Source organism: Canis lupus, chromosome 27, assembly GCF_011100685.1.
Source record: "Canis lupus familiaris isolate Mischka breed German Shepherd chromosome 27, alternate assembly UU_Cfam_GSD_1.0, whole genome shotgun sequence".
Taxonomy (NCBI): Eukaryota; Metazoa; Chordata; class Mammalia; order Carnivora; family Canidae; genus Canis; species Canis lupus.
Window position 1 is genome coordinate 9514486 of NC_049248.1, and position 26693 is coordinate 9541178.

Below are 26693 nucleotides of genomic sequence, written 5' to 3' on the forward strand. Positions count from 1 at the left end.
TTCTGTCTGCTGTAACTGTCCATTTCTGATAAATGGTTGTTAATGTCTTCAACTATTGTAAAGCCTGAACAGACAGAGCAATCTTAAGCAAGAAGAATAAAGCAGGAGGCATCACCCTTTCTGATTTCAAACTATATTACAGAGCTACAGAGTTTTAGTAGCTCAAAACAGTATAGTACTGGCATAAAAAGAGACACATACGCCAATAGAATGAAATATAGAGGGCCCAGAAATAAACCCACACATTTTATAGTAAATTGATCTTTGACAAGGGGAATAAGAATCACAAGGGGAAAGAATAGTCTCTTCAATACATGTTTTCAGGAAAACTGAATATCTACAGGCAAAAGAAATTTTGCCCTTATCTTACACCATACACAAAAATCAACTCAAAATGGATTAAGACGTAAGCATAATGTTGTAAAACTCCTAGAAGAAAACAGAGAGTATAAATGACTTGGCAATTTTTTTTCTTCAATATGACACTAAAAGCATAGGCAACAAAAGCAAAAATAGACAAATGGACTATACAAACTAAAATGTCTCTGCACAGCAAAGGAAATCACTAGCAAAATGAAAAGGCAACCTGCAGAGTGGGAGAAAATAATTTGAAAATCATGCATCTGATAAAGGGTTAATATCCAAGATGTATAAGGAACCCACATGACTCAATAGCAAAAAAGCAAAAACCCAACTCCTCCCCCACCAAAACAAAACAACAACAACAACAACACACACACACAGATTAAAAATGGGCAAAAGACCATTTCTACAAGTAGATATTTCTCCAAAAAAGACATACAATGGTCTATCAGTTATATGAAAAGGTGTTCAACATCAGTAATCATCAGAGAAATGCAAATCAAAGCCATAATGAGTTAGTACCTCACAAGCGTTAGGATAGCCATTATCAAAACCAAAAGATAGCAAGTGTTTAGAAGGATGTGGAGAAGAGGGACTCCTTGTACACTGTCAGTGGAAATGGAAATTGGTAAAGGCACTATGGAAAACAGTATGGAGGTTCCTCAAACAATTAATAATAGAACTACAGTATAATCCAGCAGTCCCACTTCTGGATGTTTACCCAAAAGAATTGGAATTAGGATCTCAAAGAGATGTGTATGTTTCCATGTTTATTGCAGGGTTATTTATAATAACAGAGACATGGAAACAACCTAAATGTCTATGGACAATAGAATAAAGAAAATGTGGTATATACATGTAGTGGAATATATTCAGCTTTAAAAAAGAAGGAAATTCTGCCATTTGCTACTTCATAGATGGACTTTAAAGACATTATGCTAGGGGCACCTGGGTTCCTCAGTGGTTAAGTGTCTGCCTTTGGCTCAGGTCATGATCTTGGGGTCCTGGGAATCGAGTCCTGCTTCAGGTTCCCCACAGGGAATCTACTCCCTCAGCCTATGTTTCTTCCTCTTTCTGTGTCTCTCTTGAATAAATAAATAAAATCTTTAAAAAAAGACATTCTGCTAAAGGAAATAAGCCAGACACAGAAGAACAAATAATCTATTGTCTTATCAGAAATCAGAAACAGTGAAACTCATAGAGGTAGAGGGTAGAATAGTGCTTACCAAGGGTTAGGGGCACAAAGAATCAGAAAGATGTTGGTTAAAGAGTTTATAGTTTAGGGATGCCTGGGTGGCTCAGTGGTTGAGCATCTGTCTTCGGCTCAGGTCATGATCCTGAGGTCCTGGCATCGAGTCCTGTATCCGGCTCCTTACAGGGAGCCTGCTTCTCCCTCTGCCTATGTCTCTGATTCTCTCTCTGTGTCTCTCATGAATAAATAAATATAATCTTTTAAAAAAGAGTATATAGTTTTACTTACCCAAGGTGAATAAACTTTAGAAATCTGTATAGTATAACACATACAGTTAACAATATTGTATTGTATGTTTAAAGTTTCTTTTTATTTTATTTTAATTCAATCAATTAACTTACAGTGTATTATTAGTTTCAGAGGTAGAGTTCAGTGACTCATCAGTTGCATATAATACCCAGTGCTCACTATATCACATGCCTCCTTAATGCCCATTACCCAGTTACCCCATCCCCCACCCATCTCCACTGCAGCAACCCTGTTCGTTTCCTGTAGTTAAGTGTCTCTTATAGTTTATCTCCCTCTCTGATTTCATCTTATTTTACTTTTTCCTCCCTTCTCCTATGATCCTCTGTTTTATTTCTTAAATTTCACATATGAGTGAAATGATATGATAATTTTCCTTCTCTCATTGACTTATTTTGCTTAGCACAATACACTCTAGTTCCATCCACATCACTGCAAATGGTAAGACTTCATTTTTTGATGGCTGAGTAATATTTCATTGTATGTGTATATACCACACCTTCTTTATATATTCATCTGTTGATGGACATCTGGGCTTTTTCCATAGTTTGGCTATTGTGGACGTTGCCACTGTAAACACTGGGGTGCAGGTGTCCCTTTGGATCACTACATTTGTATCTTTTGGGTAAATACCTAGTAGTGCAATTGCTGGGTTGTAAGGTAGCTCTATTTTTAATTTTTTGAGGAACCTCCATACTGTTGTCATGTCTGCACCAGCTTACATTCCCACCAATAGTGTAAGAGAGTTTCCCTTTCTCCACATCCTTGCTAACATCTGTCATTTCCTGGCTTGTTAATTTTAGCCATTCTGATTGGTGTGAGGTGGTATCTCACTGTGGTTTTGATTTGTAATTTTTAAAAAGATTTTATTTATTTATTCATGAGAGACACACAGAGTGAGAGAGAGAGAGAGAGGCAGAGACACAGGCAGAGGGAAAAGCAGGCTCCCCGCAGGGAGCCCGATGTGGGACTCCATCCCGGGTCCCCAGGATCATGCCCTGGGCTGAAGGCAGCGCTAAACCGCTGAGCCACTGGGGCTGCCCTTGATTTGTATTTCCCTGATGCCCAATGATATTGAGCATTTTTTCGTGTGTCTGTTGGCCATTTGTATATCTTCTATGGAGAAATGTCTATTTATATCTTCTGCTCATTTCTTGTTTGGATTATTTGTTCTTTGGGCATTAAGTTTGAGAAGTTCTTTATAGATTTTGAATACTAGCCCTTTATCAGATATGTCATTTGCAAATATCTTCTCTCATTCTGTCAGTTGTCTTTTGGTTTTGTCGACTGTTTCCTTTGCTGTGCAGAAGCTTTTTATCTTGATGAAGTTCTAATAGTTCATTTTTGTCTTTGTTTCCCTTGCCTTTGGAGAAGTGTCTAGGAAAAAGTTGCTGTGGCTGAGACCACAGAGATTGCTACCTGTGTTCTCCTCTAGGATTTTGATGGATTCCTGTCTCAGATTTAGGTCTTTCATCCATATTGAATTTATCTTTGTGTATGGTGTAAGAAAATGGTCCAGTTTCATTCTTCTACATGTGGCTGTCTGTAAAAAGTTTCTTAAAAGAGTAAATCTTATGTTAAATGTTCTTATCAAAAAAGAGGGAAGGAAGAAACTGATGACAGTTACATTTATAGCATTTATAGCATTGTATATGGCAACTCTTTCCTTCTTGCAAGAGACTTCTTTCTCTTCTTCAGGAGCACCTAGAGTAAGTAATTTGCTCAGTAGTCAGGGCTTTCACAAAGTTATCTTTAAGTAACCTCTGCTTCTGACCCTGACAATTCTTAAGGCAAAGGAACACAAGAGTCTGGCTATACTTTTGAAATAGGGGAGGGGAAAAACAAGGGATTATAATCAGCATAGATCACATTTTTCCTAAATCTTTTTTAGGAGTGAAAACAAAACACCAGTTGATATTTCAGTAAGTTATCTTTCCATGTTATTCAGGGAAGAAAGCAGGGAAACTGAGAAATATTTCACATATTTTGGGAAAAGAGAAATGAGCACGTATAGTTTCAGTTCAGGTATGTGTATATATATATAGTTTTTTTTGGAAAATGATAAAGGAAAAGATAAAGGAAGGGGAGAACAGTCTAGTTATCATTTTGGTAATTTCTATTTTAATATATATACCTCCATAACCTCACATTGTTGGGTAAAAACATGCAAAGACTTCTGGTGCTAAACTCCCATGTATGATTTTCTTATACAGGAGTGGATAATTTTCCCCCCCTCCAATTTCTTCTTTGGCCTATATTTGATAATGCCATTACTGCCCACTCATATATTCTTCTTGCTTGTGTAAGCAGAAATATGATCCTAGAAATATGGAATTTTAATCCCAGGATTTAATAAAGAGCACTAGCATTAAAAGACTTACCTCTTTTTCTGGGAATAGTGAAATGTTGGGAAAATGTGTTAATCTCTTTTTATTACCTCTCCCATTCATTATGTATAAATGGATCAGCAATACTTGGCTTCATAAGAAAGGGATCAAAATTCATAGTGACAAATAGCACTGCCTACATCATTTGAAAGAAGGGACTAATGCAGTATATTCTCTTCTCTTTGGAAAACCTACGGTGAAATAAAAAAGTGGTCTGGATTAAGGAGAGGATTTTTTAGACTCCTAGCTGACCTGCCTTCCTGTCTTCCGTCTTGTTTTCCCTTCTAATCCCTGTGATTGAGAAACCTCCTGTTTCTGACAAAATTCCCACATTCATTTGGGATCAGATCTTTTGGGTCATCTTTAAAGATTTCTTCTAAATTTTCCATTTTGAAATCTGTTTTTGATTCTGAAGAAGACCAAGGAGAATGATTTTCATAGAGCTTCTTAGCTTTTACTCAGGAATAGAGAATTAGATTTGATTTTTTGGGAGTGCTACTTCCTAGGAAATATTATATGCATCCCTCAATATGCACCTAATATCTAATTATTTCTCTCTTTGTGATGTTAGCAATTGTTGGTGTTCAAGACCTAGATAGGTTATTTTATTATGAGTTGCAAACTGGTTTAGATAATATGAGATATATAGAAAAGTCTCTGAGATGTTTAAAATGCTATGCAAATATAGAATTACATCATATTAGATTTTCTTGAGAAAAAGGAGGAGGCAGAAGATGAGTGGAAGAAGAGGGGTAGAAGGGGAGAAGGAGGAGCAGGGGGAGGTGGAGACCCTGGAGAAGGAGGAGCAAGAGGGGAAGAATGCAGGGCAGGGGAGAAAGAGGGGAGAGGTGGGGAAGGGAAGGAGGAAGAGAAGACTCCTATAAGTTAAAAATAAAAAGTAAATAAATTTCCTCCACAAAAATGTTTGTAGATTGAGAATTCTTTCACCAATGGGACAGGAACTGCAAGATAATTTGGCTTCTTTTTTTTTTTTTTTTTTTTTTTTTTATAATTTGGCTTCTGAATAAAATGTAGGTCCATTTACCTCCTTTCCTTTTCCCAGTCACCCATTTAAAGGATGTTGAAGACAGCAAGAAACCTGCAGTAGGGCTGAAAATGAGAGGGGACATCATCAGGTAAGAATTCTGCACCATCACCCTCCACAAAAATTGATTTTAGCAGTTATGGATGAGAGTACCCTGGGGAAGTTGGGGAGTCTAGTGGGAAAGTCACAACACACTTGGGGGGATAATTCAAGAATAGATGCATCGAAGAGTGTAAGAGAAATATCTTTACTTTGCTTTCATCACCTTCCCCCAAGGTGGCACAGTTTGATGCCAGGACAGACCCTCATGGCCTGTGATTTTTTTCCCTGAGGGAAAGTGAGAATATACTGAGTGAGTGCCCCGTTAAAGTTTGGACTTGGTCATATGACTTGCTTTAACCAGTAGAATGCAAATGGAAGTTATATACTTCTCATTTTAGTCGAAACTAAAAGTCACTCTGTTATTCCCATTTCTTTGTGAGGAATCTGAAGCAGAGAGGTTAACTGTCCTCCTTATTCAGTTGGTGAGACATGGATGGAACTGAATTTGTCTCCAGGCAATCTGGCTTCCGTGTCTAGACTTTAACCATTGCACAATATTACCTTTCTCCAGCACATTTTAGTCTCTTATGAAGGCTGTTTTTGATGTCTTAGCTTAGGGACAAAGAAATGTTTTCAATATTTCAAATAATCAGTACTACTTACTTATCTGTCTCTAAGCAAAGGCTTCCGAGACTAATGGATGAGTTTTTTCCTGAGGCTTCTCAGAATATAAACTATAATCGTTTAATCCCTGTTTGACTTTATATGTAACATCCACAGCTGAGCTATAAGCAGATTTGTTACACATTTGTTCTTCACATTATTTAAAATAATACAACTCTTTATGTGAACATGTAATTAACATTTTATAAGTGAACGACTGGACAAATGATAGCTTGACCAGAAACATATATTTATTCAACAAGCTTCTGTGATGTTTGTTTCACAGAGACAAACAACTCCATTTCTTTTATTTTTTTTTAAAGATTTTATTTATTTATTCATGAGAGACACACAGAGAGAGGCAGAGACATAGGCAGAGGGAGAAGCAGGCTCCTGTGGGGAGCCTGATGTGGGACTCAATCCCAGAACCCTGGGATTGTGACCTAAGCCAAAGGCAGATAGAAGCTCAACCACTGAGCCACCCAGGTGCCCCCAAGATGGGTTTTAAATACAACCCAAAGTGTTTGGAAACACTTTACCATGAACAAAATTCCCCAGATTTTCTCCTAAACAACTGAGACAATGCATATTCTCTTGTAGTCTTCTGTATGAGATTAACTCTCTGGGTCCATGTGAATATTTTCTAAGATGCAGAGACTTGTCTTTGTACCTTTTGTAATTATCAAACTATTCTTTTTGTGTGCCTCTGTAAAACATTCTCTTTGCTTTCTAGTCAGATATGAAGATATTTATGAGTTCTATATTTTATTTTATCTTATATAGTGATATATTAGAATATTTACACTATCATTAACTAACCACTGTGGTATATTGATTCTTTTGGGGAAGGTCTTTAAAATTAACAGATACAATCAACTTTTTGTTCTATTGTTTTCTACTTGAAATTTATGGAAATACATTCCAATTTCAACATAATTAAAGAGAGCAGAACACTCCATGGATCTAAAATGCAATTTTTATTCTCTTAGAATAAAGGAACTTTCTGGAAGGATGCTATTAGTTACAGCTTTTCTCATATTACTCATTTTCTAGTGAAGAGACCCCATTAAGAGACCACCAATATGTATAGTGTCAGCCAAAATGTCAGAGCTCTTACCTGTTCCACATAAATGAGGACATGGTTGTTGCTTACCTCTGTCCTGCTCATATGGCTAGATCTTTCAAGCTGAGGAAAATCAGAAAATTTGAAAGTTAGAAAATGAGAGCAGATTGTAGTAAGGGTTACAATGATGTCAGAGGTAAGACTCCTATAAATTATTTTCATGATTAAATAACTAGGGTACATTAAAGATATAAAAGATGAGAGAGAGGGAGGAATCATATTTGGATACAGTCTTCAGAATTGTCATGTTTTGACTGTGAAAAAAAATCACCTGACTTTCTATGGAGAGAAGGAAGCCAGGTATTTTCAGATCAGGATTTCTAGCATGCTTCGATATCAGGTAACACACTGCACCCTATGGCATCTGTGATGATTCTAGTTCATATTGACTTTATCATTGTCAAATTTTTTAGGATATATCAGCCAATTTGGTACTTAATCATAGTCTGTCTTTCTAGTATTTTTTAAAAAAGATTTTATTTATTTATTCATGAGAGACACACCGAGAGAGGTAGAGACAGAGAGGCAGAGGGCTCCGCAGGGACCCCAGGATCATGACTCAAGCTGAAGGCAGATGCTCAACCACAGAGCCACGCAGGTGTCCCAGTCTTTCTAGTATTGTTATAGTAAACTAAAGTTACATGCCTATGTGCTTTAAGTCCCCAGCTAGACTGTGAATGTCTCAAGGACAGGGACTCCTCTTGTGTTTCTCTGGTATCACACAAGTCTCTCAGCTTAGAGACAAATAAACAATTATTGAATTTAATTTTCTGGGTTTGGGAAAAATATTTTTTGAGGCAGGCTGATATTGATAAGGCTTTGATATTGGTATGGTCTTAGTTGGAAGACACAGAGCATCCTTTTATATGAGATCTGTTAGGCTTAAAATACACCTACCATTTTTACTGTTGGTTTCAAGGGGATAAAACCAGACAGCATCAACAATCACCATATTGGAAGTGGGACAGCTCCCCGTGTAACTGTAGTGTCAAAGGAAAAGGGAGTAAGGGCTTTGTATGTGAAACTAAGCCAGACCCCTCCTCAAGACCGACCATAAATCTGCCTATCTTCATGAAGTTTTCTGTAACATTATAACTCCTAGAAATCTGTGTTACCTGGACATGTAGGACATTGATGTTTGGAACCCTGAATATACATCAGATCTATGATTTATTACAATCACAGATATTTAAGTCCCAAAAATCAGAATCTTTGGGAATGGAGCTTGGTAATCTGCATTCATTAACACACTCCCAGTTTTGGGACACTCCATTTATACTATACATTTGTTATTTTGTAGGTATTACTTTTCTATTTTGAGTTAACTTGAATGTAGCATGTCTCCAGAGAGTCTCCAAAGTGTTGTGAGATCAGATAGGCTCTTAACGCTTTATACTTTGAATACATTGATGTCTACTAATTTGGTTGGTTGTCTGAAATACCATTTGTTTTACAATATCAATATCATTAGTAGTAGATACATAGTATCATATGCTGCTATGTTTTCTTAGGATTCCTATAAGTGTTTTTTTTTAAAAGATTTTTATTTATTTATTTGAGAGACAGAGAGTGCACAAGCAAGGGGGAGGGCGTAGAGGGAGAAGCAGACTCCCAGCTGAGCAGGGAGTCACATTTGGGACTCAATCCCAGGACTCTGGAATCATGACCTGAGCTGAAGGCAGACGCTTAACTGACTGAGCCACCCAAGTGCCCTGTGTTTTGTTTTGTTTTGTTTTTATTAAAGATTTTATTTATGTATTTATTTATTTATTATTTATTTTAGAGAGAGAGAGAGCACATGTGTGAGCAGGGGGAGGGGCAGAGGGAGAGAGAATTTGAAATGGTCTCTGTGCTGAGTGCAGAGCCTGACGCAGGGCTGGATCTCACAACTGCAAGATCATGACCTGAACCAAGAGTCTAACGCTCATCTGATTGAGCCACCCAGATGCCCAAAAATTCCTATAAGTTTTTGATGGGTTATTATAAGGCAATTTCTATATTTTATATTTAATTTATACTTCTATTTAATATTAACATTTGCTATTTATGTATTTGATTAGAAAAATAATAAAAGAGAATTCTATTATTCAGAAAAGGTAAGAAGACTTACTTCAACCTAAAGTATAAATCTCTGTGGAAAGTAATTTATTCTTCAGCAGTGAGTTGAACAAAAAGTAGTGTAAAAGTAGGAATTTATTAGAACATTTGAATAGTGTACATTTTTTTTAATAGTATACATTTTTATTTGACAGTTTGAGACCAGACTTTGCTTTTAAATGCTTCAAAAGTATTACTGAGGGGCACCTGGGTGGCTCAGTGGTTGAGCGTCTGCCTTTGGCTCAGGTCATGATCCCAGGGTCCTGGGATTGAGACCCCACGGGGAGCTTGCTTCTCCCTCTGCCTATGTCTCTGATTTTCTCTGTGTTTCTCATGAATAAATAAACAAAATCTTAAAAAAAAGTATTACTGAAACTTTAAAACAAAAAAAAATTGCTAGAGAAAAGGATCACTTTGTAATGATACAAGGGCCAACTTCATTAGTAGATATATCAATTTTAAATTATATTCGCCAAATAGCATATCTTCCAAATATATTATTAATTACTGAAGGTTCCAGGTAACATTTAAACTGAGGATTAGATGATTCAATCAGAAGTCTTACCTGACATTCAGTGAGATCTGGAAGCTGGTGTGAACTTTGGGTCCATCACAAGTATGGGGTACAGTCTGCATCTTCAAGGCAAATGGGTAGTCCTCCTCTGGAAAAATATTGTATTTCATAGTGTCTGTGGAACACCAAGCACATTATCAGTTTCTCTCTTTACCTTGGGACTCTTCACTGTTCCATCATTCAACTTCTCTTGATTTGCCCTTCACTTGTCCAGGAAGGAGAGATCAGAGCTCCCCTTTCATTTGGTGAGGTTAAAATTTCCAACATAACTGGAGTCTCACCTGAAGATACACACATCTGTCTCCAGCCACTGTTGCAACATATTCCCCAGGCAGCTCTGGCAATGAGACCTGATGCAATAACAAGGGGTTGTTGTCATCCACTTGGAAATTTGTAACAAATGCCAGGAATTCTGAATGGTTACCTGTGCAGCTTTCCCAGTCCTGGTGAATGTGGGTGTTCCATATCGGGACAAGGCCTGGAAAGCCACTACTGTGGCTCAGGAAGAGATGAGTGGAGGGCCCACCCACCCCCACAGAGTAAGTTTTGGAAGCAGGGATTTTCCCCCAAAGTCTGTGTTGGTTACCACAAGGGGACACTGGCTTTTTTTCCCCCTGAATTATACCCCTTTCATAGTTTTTCCTTTTTCTCTGCCTTTCAGGCATCATCAAAGTTATGCTATAGTTTCTGAAAATGAAATACAAAATTATTGATGCCAATTAGCCTCACCATTTATTTTCCCTTATATTGGTTTTGTCCTAAGGGACAATTCTACCTATTGAGAAGTTGCAGCTTGATCTTTCTCATCAACAGTCCTCTTCGTTATATCTTTCACAGATTGGGTTGAAAATTAGCAAGTTGGGAAAAAGAGTACTGTTGTTAATGTATACAGAAGAGTGAGATAAACTGGCTATGAGTGGTGATACATCTTAAAGGTCCAGGACAGCCCCACAAGAACAGTAATTATCTGGCTCAAAATGTCAAGAGCACTGATATTCAAAGACCCTAGAGTGTGGCCAATGACCTATATGTATAAGCTTTATAGAGGAATGATGCTTATGGTAAGTAGCCAAATGTATAGGATGTTAACATAGTGCTTAGGGAAAAATTTTGGGGAATGTCTTAGATCTTTTCATATTCCCATGGTCCTCAAATATCCCTAAATAATTCTCCCAAGATTTAAGGTCTTTTCTCCTTTCCTTGTTAACTATTGTATTTTCAAGATTCCTGTGTGCTAAGTGAATCTGGAGGAGACCTGGGTGAAGGAGAAGCCCTCCTGAGAATTCTGTTGTTTGGTGATCCACTTCATGCTGCGTGAGGCAGAAGTCAGCTCCTCTGAGGTCAGGGCAGGCTGGGCCATGAGGTAAGCCAGGAGCACATAGGACATCATCTCCACCTCAGCTGAGGGAGCCTGAGGTTGGTAAAAATGCTCCACTGGTGCCCTGGGTTTCTGAGGTCACTCCCAGTGGACTGAATTATCTTAAGGGTGAGAAAAAGGAGAGAATCCTAATTATAAGTAGATGATACTGAATACACATTTGTATCATATAGAGTTGAATATAATACAGAGATGAAGTAATGTCCTCTCTGTCATAAGCCCTGCAAATTCAGTAACATTTCCATGCTAATGTTGGTTTACTCCACTATGGGGATAAGTTGAAGAATGTTCAATGCTTGGAGGCGGAAGCCTAGAGCATCCTTATCAGTCTCTCAAATTTTATTTTAATTGAATCAGGAAGAGAAAGCAACAGAGAGAGTTCCCTTATTGCTTGAGATATTTCCTGGAAACTGAAGGATAAATTGGAATATAAAATCCATCTATTGATCTCAGAGGACTTTTATGATAATCTCTGGCAAATAGAGATAAAAACACTTTGAGAATGTTATTACACTTCCTTTAGTATGATTTTTGATTGTGCCTCTTTTTATCCAAGTAGGGAGACAGATATGTGAAATATATATATGTAGTAGTTAGGAATATAATTCCATAATTGCAGCATTGTCAATTATGTTACACTCTGTATAACATATGAAATCACACAGAAGATATTTATAAAAAAAGATTTTATTTATTTATTTGAGAGAGTGAGAGCATTGTGGGGGAAGGGGAAAAGGGAGAAGGAGAATCTCAAGCTGACTCGCTGCTGAGTAAAGTATCCAATATGGGGCTTCATTCCACAAACCTGAACTGAAATCAAGAGTTGGAGGCTTAAATGACTAAGCTACCCAGGCACTCAAGGAGACGTTTTTATAAGAGGTGCTCTGATTTCACAATATATGAGCTGGCTAAGGAATTCCGGATGAAGCTTGTTACTTTCAGTAGGAATATAGCTCCTCTCGTTTTGTAGTATCAGTGTAAGTGAAAGGGGAAATTTTTTGACCATTTTCTCTCACCTTCTTTCACAGCTTCCTCATCAAGAGACTTCAGTATTTCTCTTTTCTTGCCTTGGTTTCCTACTAGGGCAAAAGCATAGGCCAACAGCGTCTTGGTATAGCTATGGCTTCCATGTGTCCCCTCTTTTGCTGTGCTCTAGGTGGTCTCTAGGCAGAACAGGGCATTGTGGATAACAGTGTGCTGCAAAGACAAAGAGGAAACGATGTCAAACTAGGGTAAGTAGAGGATGGAGCAAACCTTGCGTTGGATATTGCTCGGCAGATGTTATTCATGGTTGCCAACCAGCCAGGGAGACAGCCAGATATCCACAATATTGAAATCGAAAAAATATTTTACAACTCTTAGTTTTATAGTTAAGCCTTAAAAGAATAAGGCTAGTGAGCCTGTGTTTTTAGATTAGTTTTGGTACCTAGTCCAAGGGCATGGCCAGGCAAGTATAAGTTCCCCTTAGTCAATTAACCAAAGAGCTCATCTAGCTGAGAAATGCCTCAGCATTGAGCAAAAGGAAAGTTGAGACTTGACTTTTAGTAGGGTGTGTTCCAGACATCAGGCCTGTGGTTTCCATGGTAGGAAATGGGGCTGAGATGAACCTTACACTGACAGCGAACCTTACAGCGTCCGGAAGAGGAATCTTCGGAAAAGCAATAGGCAGAGAGGACCACTTCGTCTTCTACTTTTCCTTGTGGAGAGAGAGAGAGAAGAAATTTTTATTCACTCTACTCTCAGATTTTAATATATTCTCTTCTGTTGTTTCATGGAGATCCTCCTCAGTATCTGTCCCTATCAAGCAAAATAACATCCTCATGCAAAGCACCATTTCTTTCTCCTCTATAAAAAAATTATAGGTTATGGGTTTAATATTATAGTCTTTCCCTGATGCCCTCTCACACTGCTGGACTTCATCTTTGCAATTTCTCTGTGCCTTCTTTCTCTCCTCACTTTTGGAGGAACGTTAGAATCGGTGTATCACGAGGTTCAGGGATAAGTACTCAGAACACCTAAACTTAATGGCATTGTTGAGCAGACACCCAGAACTCCTGAAACAGCCATTGTCCTTCAGCCTTTGGGAGAGCCAGGCAAGGGCTTGGGCGATGTGTGCTTCAGTGATAAAGATGCAGGTTCAAGCCTGGGCAAAAGTTTTCAGTACAAAGGCCGTGAGCCTGAAGGGTGAGGAAGCATGGCGTGCTGTTTTCCATGCAGCACTCTAACACTCTGTTTTGCACACGTAGATTCCTTCTCCCCCCAGTGTACCCTCATGAGAGTCAGTGAGCTATTACTAAGAGTTTGGAGACTTTTTCTGTTAACCTGGCAGCTTCCATATCCTTTTTGTTTAGCTACAACATGTTGTTAAATGCATTACCTATGGTAATGCATTCTAAAGCATTTCTGTGTCACTTTAGAGATTCACGTGTCTCCCAGTGTTCTAGGTGGTTATGATATTTGCTCTCACATCCTGCGCCTCCTGTCTTTCTTCTTTTCACAGGTTTCTTATCTTCTCTTTTGCAGCTAATGCTCTAATGAACTAACTCCTTTTAATGTCTTGCTTCAGTAAATATTTACCTCCACATCACCTAGCTCCTCCACCACTTCCTGGGTCACTGATTTCCTCTTTTTTAAAAAGTTTTTAAAAAGATTTTATTTATTTATTCATGAGACACACACACACACACACACACACACACACACACACACAGGCAGAGACACAGGCAGAGGGAGAGGCAGGCTCCATGCAGGGAGCCCGATGTGGGACTTGATCCCGGGACTCCAGGATCATGCCCTGAGCTGGAAGGCAGATGCTTAACTGCTGAGCCACCCAGGTGTCCCACTGATTTCCTCTTGTTTTCCTGTGTGGTCAGACTTATTCAGACAGATAGATAAACAGAGAGGTAGATGAGCAGATGGGTGGTCAGGCAGATAGATGGGATAGATGGGTGGACAAACAGAAACCAGACGGGTGGACAAACAGAAACCAGGCAGATGGACAGACGGATGGATAAACAGAGAGAGACAGACACACACATTGTCATTTAGTAGAAGGTAATAAAGTACACTCAGTTTTTCTAGCCTGTTTTTAGCACTTTCAAGTGCTTGAGAGGGAAAATCACAAACTTACAATGGTCTCTTAGCAACATGAGAAAGAAAAGATGCTTGGTGTATTAGATATAAAATGAATCAACTTCCAAGTTGATTATTAGTTGTTTATACCAGAGACGTAAATATTAATCCATGCTGAATGTGATTTTCTCCTTTGTAAAATGAAGTGAATAGCTCTCACTTCACAGGATTGTTTAAAGAAGTAAAAAGACTAATATATGTACATGCTGTGAACTCATGGTCAAATCTCAGGATAGATTTTCTTTTCTCACCAAGTGTTACCCTGATTCCTGCCGTATTGCTCCCCAAAGGTGCTATAGGAACTATCTCGGTGTTTGTAGTTCAGCTGTCTCTGGTAACCTGGAATGAAAGATTCAACTAGTCAAGAAATGTTATATAGAAAGGCAGGCCACCCATAGGTGCAGGCTGATGCATCCAGAAGCCACAGACATTGTATGGTCTTCTGTGCATAGGATCTGACATAGTTTGAGGAATATTACAGATATGTCACAATATAACATCTATTAAATGGTTGGAAAATTGTCATTTCCACAAAAATCGCCATTATTAGCTTAATATCTGGTAATACAATTCAAGTTAAACCGGGAAAAGTCTCATTAGAGTAAGAAAGTAAACATTTGTCTCACCACTGATAAGATAACCAAGGGCCTTGGACTTGATCTCTGGAGTCAACTGTTGGGTTTCATTCAGATAGTTCAAGACATAGGAGAAAACAGGACCATGTTTTGTTCTCCACAGCCAAAGGGCACCTGGAGGAGATTCTGTATATTTTGCATAGCAGACATATTATGTCACCTGGGAAATATGAAAGATTAGATGTCAGAGTAATTAGATGTCAGCTCCTAAGTAGCCAACATTATTAAAGACAAATTATTTTCACATTTAGAGTCACAGGCACTATCATTTAGGCAAGAGGAAATTTACATTTAGACAGTGAGACTTCCAGAATCCTGAAAGAAATAGATGCTATTGATAAGTGGAGATTTAAAACACAAGTATTCGGGTGCTTGGGTGGCTCAGTCAGTTGTACGTCTGACTTTTGGTGTCAGCTCAGGTCATAATCTCAGGGTCGTGAAGTGGAGCCCAGAGTCAGGCTCCATGCTCAGTGAGGAGTCTGCTTGAAGATTGTCTCTCTCTGCCCCTCCCCCTACTTGCACACACACACACACACAATCTCTCTCTCTCTCTCTCTCTCTGTCAAATAAATAAATAAATCTTAACCCCCTCAGATATGTAGATATATGTATATAGATATAGATGTATGATGACTGCTCTTTTGTCCCAAGTTTCCTGGTGCAAGATGACTCACCCAAAACTGAGAAAGAGGCTCTGGCAGATTCTTTGACCACATTTGGTGGGAGCTTCAGGGATAATTGGTCAGATATTTCAGTACCTTTGAAAACAGACAACCCATATCAAAGTGCAACATCTCTTATAGCAACGTACTGTAGTGAGCCCTCCTGCCTGGGTCCAGCCCTGCCACTTACTAGCTATGTACTTTGGACACGTTACTTAACTTCCTCATAGTCTAAATTGCTCATGTGATGATTCAGTGGAAGAATGCATGTAAAATACATGTGCATTAGAACAGCCTCTGCAACATCTTAAATCTCAATACATGTGAGCAGTTATTATTGTTGTTATGATTATATTTAGCAATATTATTATGTCCGCTAAATATGAAGGAGTTCAGGAATGCAGGGTCTGAGGAATAAGGACTTTGGCTTATGATGAGATTACTTTTAACTGTCCAGCTCTTCTTGGTACTGTACGGCTTCTAAAGTCCTTTCTCCCCTCTCACTTTATTATGTTCTGTGAAGCTGTACATGGTGGCTTTCTAAAAGAGGCCTGGGAACTGGTGGGGGGCATATAGGTCTTCAATTTGTTTATATAATTCTCCAGTTATTTGTTCTCTGATTTTATACTCTAAATTGGTCCTTCTCAAATGACAAAAACAGTGTCATATACACTATGGAGGTAGAACTAATACTAATGTGGTAATGTAATTTAGAAGCAACAGCTATTTCTTTCTTTCTTTCTTTCTTTCTTTTTTTTTTTTTGCAAGAGCTATTTCTTAATGATATGATAAAATCCTAATGTAAAGTGGTAAGTTTTTTTTTTTTTTTGCCATGAAACATTTTTGCAGGAAGATGAGTACAAAATGCCCCATGTTTTATCATTCTTTTAGAGAATATTACGGTCATTCAAACTTATCAATGATTCTGCTCTCTTTCTACCTAAACTATGACACTATAAGCTACTATGTCCTGACTGATTCATGAGCAGCCACTGGGCTGTGGAGATAAAAGCTAAATGTGAACTGAGCAAGCCCCAGCACTAGTCTTGTCTGCACCCCTAAGCCACATTAATCCACTCTCTTGTGCTCAGTGTCCTCTTCTGTAAAATGCATATAAAGAAATACTTATTTCGATGCCAAATTTAAGGGAACATTCTAAAAATAAGGGAGGCACAATGTATGGACATGTATTGTAACTTGACATATATATCCCTGTGGGGCATTATTCTCACTATGATTATGAAGATGAACTCTTACCTGAAGTGCAGGTCATAGAGTTGAAAGTCTTTTCTTGCTCAATACCTTCAGGCACTGGTGAAAAAAGAAAAAGGAGAAAAGGGATAAATGTCCAGGTTTCTGAAGGACAATCACAGATTCATTTGAAGGGTGGGGTTTACACTAAACGACCTTAACACCCTACTTATTATCAAATTATTATAAATCCATAAAACTCTGAAGAACCATGGAGATCAGCAGAGGAGAAAATGAGGGGTAATAAAGAAAGAGAATCAAAGGTAAACGGTGTAAGTAGTAAATGGATCTTAGAAGAGATGGAGAGGTCAGGAAAAGGGAATAGCTCTGAAATAATTTGTGAGAAAAAGTATTTATGATAAGCTAAAAAGGTTAGCTAAAAACGTTTACTATAATACTTTTAGGACAAGAAATTCCACCTGTCTTATCAGGTGGATTGTGGGAGTATGGTATTAATTATTCTTTTTTTTAATCTCAGGAATATGGCCATACTGCTTTTCATTGTTACTATTCTTAGAGTCTCAGAAAAATAGTGAAGTGGTCTCGACCGACTTACCTCCACCAACAGGGTTTTGATGACCATGTCTTTTCTCCCAATCTCAGGGACCTCAGCAACCTCATTTCCACACAGTGCTAGGAACTGCACTGCCTCTGCACTTACTGAGAAGTTCACATTCCCTAAAACAGAGAACGTAGAAAAAAATGAGCATCCATGTTGATAGCAATCTAAGCCATCCCTAATAGTTGAAAATGGCTTTGTGCTCTGTAATCATCCGAAGGGCTGCACTTTAACCTTGTTGCTGGATAGAATAGGAAATAAAGCTGAAAAAGACCCTCAAGGCTAATGTACACTGAGTAATCAGTGTCCAAGCACAGTGATTGTGGGGCCCAGGTGCAGTGGGAGTAGTGGGAGGAGACCATTGTGCATAGGAATCAAAAGAAGAAAAAAACCTCTCACTTTATGAACTATATTTGTGGGAAGCAAAAAAGTGAATATGATGTAAGTAGTGTTCAGATATCCACCACCCCTGTTGATCTGAGAACCTTTTGCAGGGGATGTCACTCACCCAGAGCTTTAGGAGTTATCGTCCAAGACAGGGTTTCCTGCTCATTTGCACAGATGTAAAAGGACTCTCTTCTTTTTTCATTTTGGGATTGTGGGAAGGCTAAAGAAGCTTTCAGTTCCACTGACCTATCATTCGCAAGTGAGGCATGGGGAGAGAGATTATCAGGATAGGGAGAGACAATGCATGCGCAGAATTGGGGCCACATATGAGATGCTACACTAAATTGGAATTTGGAAAATGATGTCACCTTAAGTTCATGCATGCTTTGGGGAAGTATGAGTATGGCGATTATACAAATCAAAGATGATTAACTTACTGGGAGGATCTGGTCTTTTCTTCAGGATAAATTGGAGAAACCTGCACATGAGGCAGCAGTGGGTAGGAGAGAAAAGCAGCAATGCTATATTGCCCTTGGGGGCACTAGCTACTGGTTTCTGCTTGTTGGCTCCTACCTTTCTTGTGGATTTTCTTCCTTCTTACCTTTTCCCACTTCCTGCAACATTTATCACATGTCTACTATGTACAAGGCATAGCAAATTATGAAGAGTATGTGAGAATTTCCTGACCTCGAGGATATTGTGTTACAAAGGGGATAATCTATATACAAAACTCTGGGGCACCTGGGTGGCTCAGCGGTTGAGCGTCTGCCTTTGCCTCAGGTTGTGATCCTGGGATCCCGAGATCAAGTCCCATATCGGGCTCCCTGCAGGGAGCCTGCTTCTCCCTCCGTCTATGTCTCTGTCTCTCTCTCTCTCTGTGTCTCTCATGAATAAATAAAATCTTTAAAAAAAAAAAAAACCCAAAATCCCTCTGCCACTATTTACAAAAAAATAGAGAAGTTATAAGCATATTGTGGGAGTTTAAAGATGGGAGAACTTTAAGAATGGCACTCATGGAATTAAGAAAACTTAGTTTGAGTCGGCATCCTGGTAAAAAGCCTATCCCTTGCTAGAGGATTCAGGAAATTTTTTTTAAAAAAGCATGTGATTTGGAGATCCATGATTTCAGTACCTGCGGCTTAAATGTCATTGTGTGATCTTTCTGATCCTGTCCTGCCTTGCTTAGCACAAACAGGGCTAACGCAGAATTCCCAGAATTATCCACAGTCTTGAAAACAATCAGGAGCTGCCTGAGCAAAGAAGTCTTGATTCTATCCACTCTTTCAAACCTCCCTTGTTTTCTTTACCCAGATGCATTTGGAAAGGTAGTGGAAGATGGTGGCCTTAAGTGTGAAGGCTTCTCTGAGGATCGCAGAGTAGGGCATTGTGAGCTCCAAAAGAAGGGCTGGAAGGCTCGGAGGGAGGCAGGGAGAGAGAGACCAGTCCAGTGTCATTGGACAGGCAGAGGGCGGCCGCCTTCCACTCCGTGATGGTATCAGGGACTGTCACTTCCACTTCAGCCACCCCTGATGAGCTGGGGAGGATAGAGATGTAAACAGAGAGGAAGCAAATGAAGCATCTTTTCTCCGTCTTTTTTTTTTTTTTTAAGATTTTATTTATTTATTCATGAGAGGCAGAGAAGAGAGAGAAGAGAGAGAGAGAGAGAGAGAGGCAGAGACACAGGCAGAGGGAGAAGCAGGCTCCATGCAGGGAGCCCGATGTGGGACTCGATCCCAGGTCTCCAGGATCACACCCTGGGTTGAAGGCGGCGCTAAACCGCTGAGCCACCAGGGCTGCCTTATGTGCACATTCTAATCTTGTTTATGGAAGGTTTCCCCAATGGCGTTAGGCAGTCTATCATTTGGATTTATTTATTTATTTATTTATTTATTTATTTATGTATGTATGTATGTATGTATGTATTTATTTATTTTTTAATTTAGTATATTTTTTTATTGGAGTTCGATTTGCCAACATATAGCGTAACACCCAGTGCTCATCCCGTCAAGTGCCCCCCTCAGTGCCCGTCACCCAGTCCCCCCACCCCCCACCCACCTCCCTTTCCACCACCCCCTGTTCGTTTCCCAGAGTTAGGAGTCTCTCATGTTCTGTCACCCTCTCTGATTTTTCCCACTCATTTTCTCTCCTTTCCCCTTTATTCCCTTTCACTATTTTTTCTATTCCTCATTTCGATAATTTTAGCACCCATATCTGTTTTCTGGCAGTCTCATGAATAATTCTTTTAGAATTGTTCATCTCTGAGACAATTTTACTAATAAGCCTATATAATAAAGGCATTTTCTTAGGCTCATTCTGAAAGGCTGAGAGGTTGAACTTCTCAGAAAGATTATCTTGGAGTTGAAAATGCTGGAGGATCCGCATTCCCTCACCCAAGGCAAATGGAGGAGAGTGAAGGTACTTACTTCACCACCAACTCCTAGATCCAGGTCTCAGTGTTTCAGAGATTGGCTCTGGACTTTGCATATTATTTTTGGACATTATATTAGATGAGTGAAATTGAGTCCAAAATATGGACTTGCTGCCATTCCTGCTATTAAAATAAGGTAAAATTACAATTTAGTTAAAGAAAAAGCATCCATTCATTTCATGGTGCATGTGCAAGGCTTAGAAGAGCAAATTTTCAGTTTTCCTGCTCAGATAGTCTCTTAAGAGTTGCAGAATTTTGGAAATAACTTGTTAAGCCCTTATTCTTTGAGCAGACAGGAGTCTTTGTTAGAGGTAGAAATTTCATATATCCTAGAGGTAGCATAGTTCTCTGTTGAGTGCGGCTTGTAGGACAAGATAACTTGGGGATGCATTTATGGTTTGTGGGAGAAATAGTGGGTTTTCTAGGTCACAGAGTATTGTTTCCTCCATAAGAAGGATTGAACAGAAAATGTAAAACTCTCTTTAGGCAACATGTGTTCAGTTGTCTGAATTACCAATGTGGTGAACAGAAGTTAATAATATCAACTCTTTGCAGTGTATTGAAGCCTTTAAACTCATTGTTCTCTTGATTACAAGGCTAGAGCATTAGATCTTATTCTCTTTATATCTTGGGAAGGAGGAATGAAAAATTCAAGATGCCAAAGAGAGACATTTCCATTTGGTATAGCTCTATGATGGAGATAGAAATTATTTACAAAAGTGAGGGGGGTAGAGATCTAAACACGAAGCCTTTTTGGTTATATGTTGTGCCTGAAATCATGCTTATAAATTAAGTTTGACTGAGGCTTTCCATCCAAGTACCCCATCTGATATTTCAGAATTGCCTTTGTGACAGTATATTTATAAGGAAAAACATTGCCAGACATTTTACCTCAATACCTTGCTCAACTGTGAAAAGCATCAGTACTAATCTTTTTAAATAAATATCATACAACTTCTTTCCCTTTTGTCCTTCCAAGTGGTAGCCATCTCTATCTCTGACTTTGGTTTTACAGTGATATTACTCTATTGTCTCTGTCTTTACTCTTGTGTTGAATATGTAAGTGGATTATTACTACTCAAGTTTATCTAATTGATGCATCTAAATAAACCTATTTTCTCTTTCCTGCTCCAGATATCAAAGACCCTTCAACTTCTCTAGCTATTGCAGTTAATTATGGCTTAATGTGTTATTTTTAACTCCATTTATTGGATGATAACTATATTTTCCTTATCATCTCAGTGTCAAGGTCAACTTGACTTTCTACTGATCCTTTCACAATGTTGACATTAAAATTCTATTCTTCCTTATGTCACAACTCATAAACTCTACTGTAAATGCCTTTAGAATAATTTTCCAAGACAAAATGTTACTATAATTTTGCTTCTTTTTCCCATCTGACTTCATCAAAATTGTGTTGATCACTGGACACTCCCATTAATATTTTATTTCCTTGCTGATCACAAAATACTTTCTACTGGACATTCTGTTCATGGCTGTTAAACGGCCACTCAACCCAGCTTTGTAATACTTGTATACATTTTTTTTGGCCATTGCTACTTTCAAGCAAAAAAGTATAAAAACTCAAAGTTTAATTTTCTTCTAAATGCAGTATTTAGTGTGATCCTTATAAGATCCTTAGAGATCACCTCACCACCCCTTCTGAAAGTCTTCCCATCTCACATAGAGTAAAAGTTCAAATTCTTACAATGACCTAGAAAGCCCTCCACAATTTGGCCTCAATTATTCCATTGATCTCTCTCTCCAATTGCTCTCCCTTTATTCACTGTTCCAACCACACTGGTTTCCTTATTCTTAGAACATTCCAGACAAGCTCTCATGTAGAGCCTTTGAGAGACAGAATAGCATAGAGGTTAGAAAACATGGATCTGGAAGTCAAACAGCCAGGATTGAGTCCATCTCCATTCCATATCTTCCTGGCTATGGCATCTTAATGGCCTGAGTTACTTAGCCTTTTTGAGTTCAGTTTTTCCATTTGAAAAGTGGTGATAACCATAAAAAAGAAATGGATTGACTTATTTTGCTTAGCACTTATTCTCTAGCTCCATCCATGTTGTTGCAAATGGCAAGATTTCATTTTTTAATGGATGAATAATATTGCTAAGGCAGTCAGACAAAGATGAATACCATATGATTTCACTCATATGTGGAATTTAAGAAACAGAACAAAAAAGCAAAAGAAAAAAAAGAGAGAGAGAGAGAGAGACAAACTAAGAAACAGACTTAACTGTAGGGAACAAACTGATGGTTGCCAGAGGGGAGGTGGTTGGGGGGATGGGTGAAATAAATAATGGGGAGTAAGGAGGGCACTTGTGATGAGTGCAGAGTGATGTATGGAAGTGATGAAATCACTGAATTCTACACCTGAAACTAATATAACTGTATGTTGTATTAGTTAACTGTATGTTAACTAACTGGAATTAAAATAAAAACTTAAATGGAAATTTTGAGGTGATGGAAATTTTAGTTAATGCTGCGGTGATAATCATTTTGCAATATACAAGTGCATCAAGGTGCACCTAGGTGGCTCAGTGGTTAGGTGTCCAACTCTTGGTTTTGGCTCAGATCATTATCTCAGGGTGGGGAGACTGAGCTCTGCATTGGGCTCTGTGCTCAGTGGGGAGTCTGCTTGAAATCCTCTCCCTCTCCCTCTGCCCCGCCTAAAAAATAAGTGTATCAGATAAGCACCTTGTACACCTTAAACTTATATATAAAATGTTATATGTCAGTTACATCTCAATAAGGCCATCTATCATCTATCTACATCTCATTGGTCTCCAAGACAGAGTAAGCACTCCACAGGCATTTTCTGTTATTGGTGTTGCTGTCTAAGACTGAAATACTCTTCTTCCAGAGGAGTCTCTTAGTTCTCTCCCTTAGCTCAAATTTCACTCTCTTCGTGGGATAGTCACTGAGCACTTTATTGAAACTTACAACTACTTTAATCTCAATATTCTATTTTCTCTTTTAACTTTTCCCATAGCCTTTATCATCTTCTACTAGACTATATAATATACTTGCTTATTTTGTTTATATTCCTTCTGTGCCCATTAGGACATAACCTTCAAAAAGGTGAAGATTTTTGTTCTCAATATTTTTTATATGTCCAGAAAGTAGGTCAGTAAGTGTTCAGTGAATATTCATGGAACACATGAATGAATAATAACTCAAATTTTTATAATTTCTTAATTTTTGCAGTTTCAGGCTCAATCATTTCTATCATTGTCTAACATGATTTTAGTGTCTTTTTTAGATGAACCATGCTCTCCCTCTCTCTCTCTCTCTCATGCTAGGGACATTATTAAAGTTTTATTCTCCATGTATATTGTTCTGTGTCATCAAACCCTTTGAGGTTGTATGATGGCTTTCCAAATAGACATGGGAATAGGTTTTGTGTTCTTCAAATTATTTTCAAGAACTTTTACAAAATAGTCTAGTTTTTGTACCTCTTCCATTGCACCATATACTTGATTCATTTATATCTATCCATTTATCATTCACTATATCTACCTGTTTCAATTCTCAGTTATTTATTTATTTTATTTTTATTTTATTTATTTATTTATTTTTAAATTTTCAGTTATTTATATCTATACTTTTTATAAGTTTCTTTTTGAGTTCTATCATATGCCTACAATTCCATCCTTATCAATTTCCAAAAAATCTGCTTCCCCCTCAAACTTTCATGGTTTAAACTTGAACTTATTTTTTTGTAACATTCATGGTTATTTTCCTTTTTCATATTCTCTATCATTTATATAACATAAGTTACCTGACAAAATCATATTTACCATCACTGGAAAACTGTTTGGAATTTACCTTGTGTTATTGAGAAAAATAGTCTATGGTCTTTTAAAAGTAAGCCAATAGCTTTGTTTTCTTCATGATAGGGTTGGTTTATGGAGGTGTAATTAGCCTTACACGTAGGCTCAATTTCTCAGAACAGAGGGAACAATTTTTAAGCAGTCTAAATCCTGAAATTGTTTTGGTACTTTACATTTTGTTATTTTATTGGGTATTTTGAAAGGCCTTGAAGAGCCTTCAGGCAAATTCCTTCAAGTTGTTGATGAAGGACTTGACAAGTGTAGAGAAGAGGCATTACATGCCCATTGACACGTAAAACCTGTTTATAGTCCAAAACTCAAATGATGTTAATCTTCAAAAAAATAGACAAGAATATCTTGGAAAAATGGATAGTCAGAATCATGGGAGAAAGGAAGAAAAAAGTATTGGTTAATGGCTGCAAGTATAAATTGACCTTGGGATTGGGACATATGTTTAAATGGGGAATTTAAGGGTGTAGGAAGAGGCTGCATAATTTGATGTTTTATTTTTTTTATTTTTTTTATTTTTTGGCATTGGATTAGGAGGTTTTGCTGCCATTAGTGTGAAGATGGCGCTTTTTTTTTTTTTTTTTTTTAAACCGGGAGGCCTTTTCTCCTCCATTCTACTCTTTAAGATACACCAGCCTTATAAATGTTTCTTGATTCTATAGTTAGAATTATTCTCTCCCTACATTGTAAACTTTTTTCCTTTCATATCATACAGTAGAATCTTGTGTTTCATCTGATTTTGTGCCCTAATGTATCTGACTCATTTTAAAACATTCTGGGCAGTTCTGGCTATGCCATTTACCAGCTAAATAATCACAGCAAAAAAACATTTTATCTGAATATTGGTTTCTCTATGTATAAAATGGAGATAAGGCTACACTACCTCATTTTTTTCTTCAAAGTAATATTGTTGGTTGTAATACAAAATTGAAAGCAATTTGCCATTTTACCTGTGAGCAATGGTGCCTTTCTGTTCCTACAGGTGGATGGATCGTGAATATGACTTTGGTTTTCAGATTTTAGAATTGGTGAACACATTTAACCCCATACTCTGTAAAAGTGATAACTCAATAGGTTTGTAAACTTGATTAGAATATATGAAATATATTTTCCTTAGAGATGTCCCTATGTACATGGCCAACAAGCACATGAGAAAATGCTCCGCATCACTTGCCATCAGGGAAATACAAATCAAAACCACAATGAGATACCACCTCACACCAGTGAGAATGGGGAAAATTAACAAGACAGTAAACAACAAGTGTTGGAGAGGATGTGGAGGAAGGGGAACCCTCTTGCACTGTTGGTGGGAATGTGAACTGGTACAGCCACTCTGGAAAACTGTGTGGAGGTTCCTCAAAGAGTTAAAAATAGACCTGCCCTACGACCCAGCATTTGCACTGCTGGGCATTTACCCCAAAGACACAGATGCAGTGAAACACCAGGACACCTGCACCCCAATGTTTATAGCAGCAATGTCCACAATAGGTAAACTGTGGAAGGAACCTCAGTGTCCATCAAAAGATGAATGGATAAAGAAGATGTGGTCTATATATGTACAATGGAATATTACTCAGCCATTAGAAAGGGTGAATATCCACCATTTGCTTCGACATGGATGGAACTGGAGGGTATTATGCTGAGTGAAGTAAGTCAATCGGAGAAGGACAAACATTATATGATTTCACTCATATGGGGAATATAAAAAATAGTGAAAGGGATTAAAGGGGAAAGGAGAGAAAATGAGTGGGAAAAATCAGAGAGGGTGACAGAACATGAGAGACTCCTAACTCTGGGAAACAAACAAGGGGTAGTGGAAGGGGAGGTGGGCAGGCGGTTGGGGTGACCGGGTGACGGGCACTGAAGGGGGTACTTGACAGGATGAGCACTGGGTGTTACACTATATGTTGGCAAATCGAACTCCAATAAAAAATATACAAAAAAATGTTCTTTAGTAGATAATTCCATTTATTTCCCCTGCAGTGGTTGCTCCTCCCCTGTTTTATGGGTACATTTATTTTCTTTTTCTGAATTTACTAGATGTATTTTGTGGGCCTTTCTTTTTGCTTTCATGATAAAGTTCCTGTTTTTTTTTTTTTAATTATTGCTCTTAAATATATCATACTAATTTACAGTCCTGTTAACTCTATCATTATAGAGTTTCAAATATAGGGACACTCATCTTTGCAATGCTAGTGAAGAGGAGGTATCTATCACAAAGAAAACATTAAGCATCATTCCATATTTTATTTATTTATTTTTAATTCCATATTTTAAATGGAACTAACATTTAGACTTTGGGAAATGGAAATAATTTAAATGCTATTTATCTAGGCTGGAATCAATAAATCATTGTGTTTTACCACTACTTTGCTTGTGATTAAAAGCATAAAATCTTTTTGGTTGTAGAAATCTTTTGATCATCTTCATTAGGCAATATATTTTAAGTATGTATGTGGGTTCTTAATCACTTTTAAAATTATCTGAGTGCATATAGAGAAAAAACATAAATTTAAAACATAATTCAAATTACATGAATTACTTATCTATTGAAGAACTGATATGGTTTAGGACAAAATCCAATAAGATTTTTTTTGCATAATACATAAAAATTT

General features: G+C 37.9%; 1 protein-coding gene across 1 annotated transcript in view; it reads right to left on the bottom strand.

Annotated features, from left to right (window-relative positions):
• Positions 1-5319: 5319 nt before the first annotated feature.
• The window catches only part of PZP (pregnancy-zone protein), a 36009-nt gene continuing 14635 nt past the window's right edge, over positions 5320-26693 (bottom strand). Inside the window, 24 exon segments of the mRNA XM_038577901.1 lie at positions 5320-5358; positions 7116-7184; positions 8019-8058; positions 8060-8101; positions 9784-9907; positions 10058-10198; positions 10201-10284; positions 10379-10442; positions 11048-11271; positions 12187-12367; positions 12801-12831; positions 12833-12860; positions 13184-13347; positions 14554-14641; positions 14929-15009; positions 15012-15097; positions 15608-15695; positions 16857-16910; positions 17403-17528; positions 17918-18042; positions 19102-19192; positions 19195-19239; positions 19242-19330; positions 20220-20245. Of these exon segments, the coding sequence (XP_038433829.1) occupies positions 5320-5358; positions 7116-7184; positions 8019-8058; positions 8060-8101; positions 9784-9907; positions 10058-10198; positions 10201-10284; positions 10379-10442; positions 11048-11271; positions 12187-12367; positions 12801-12831; positions 12833-12860; positions 13184-13347; positions 14554-14641; positions 14929-15009; positions 15012-15097; positions 15608-15695; positions 16857-16910; positions 17403-17528; positions 17918-18042; positions 19102-19192; positions 19195-19239; positions 19242-19330; positions 20220-20245 (2130 nt within the window).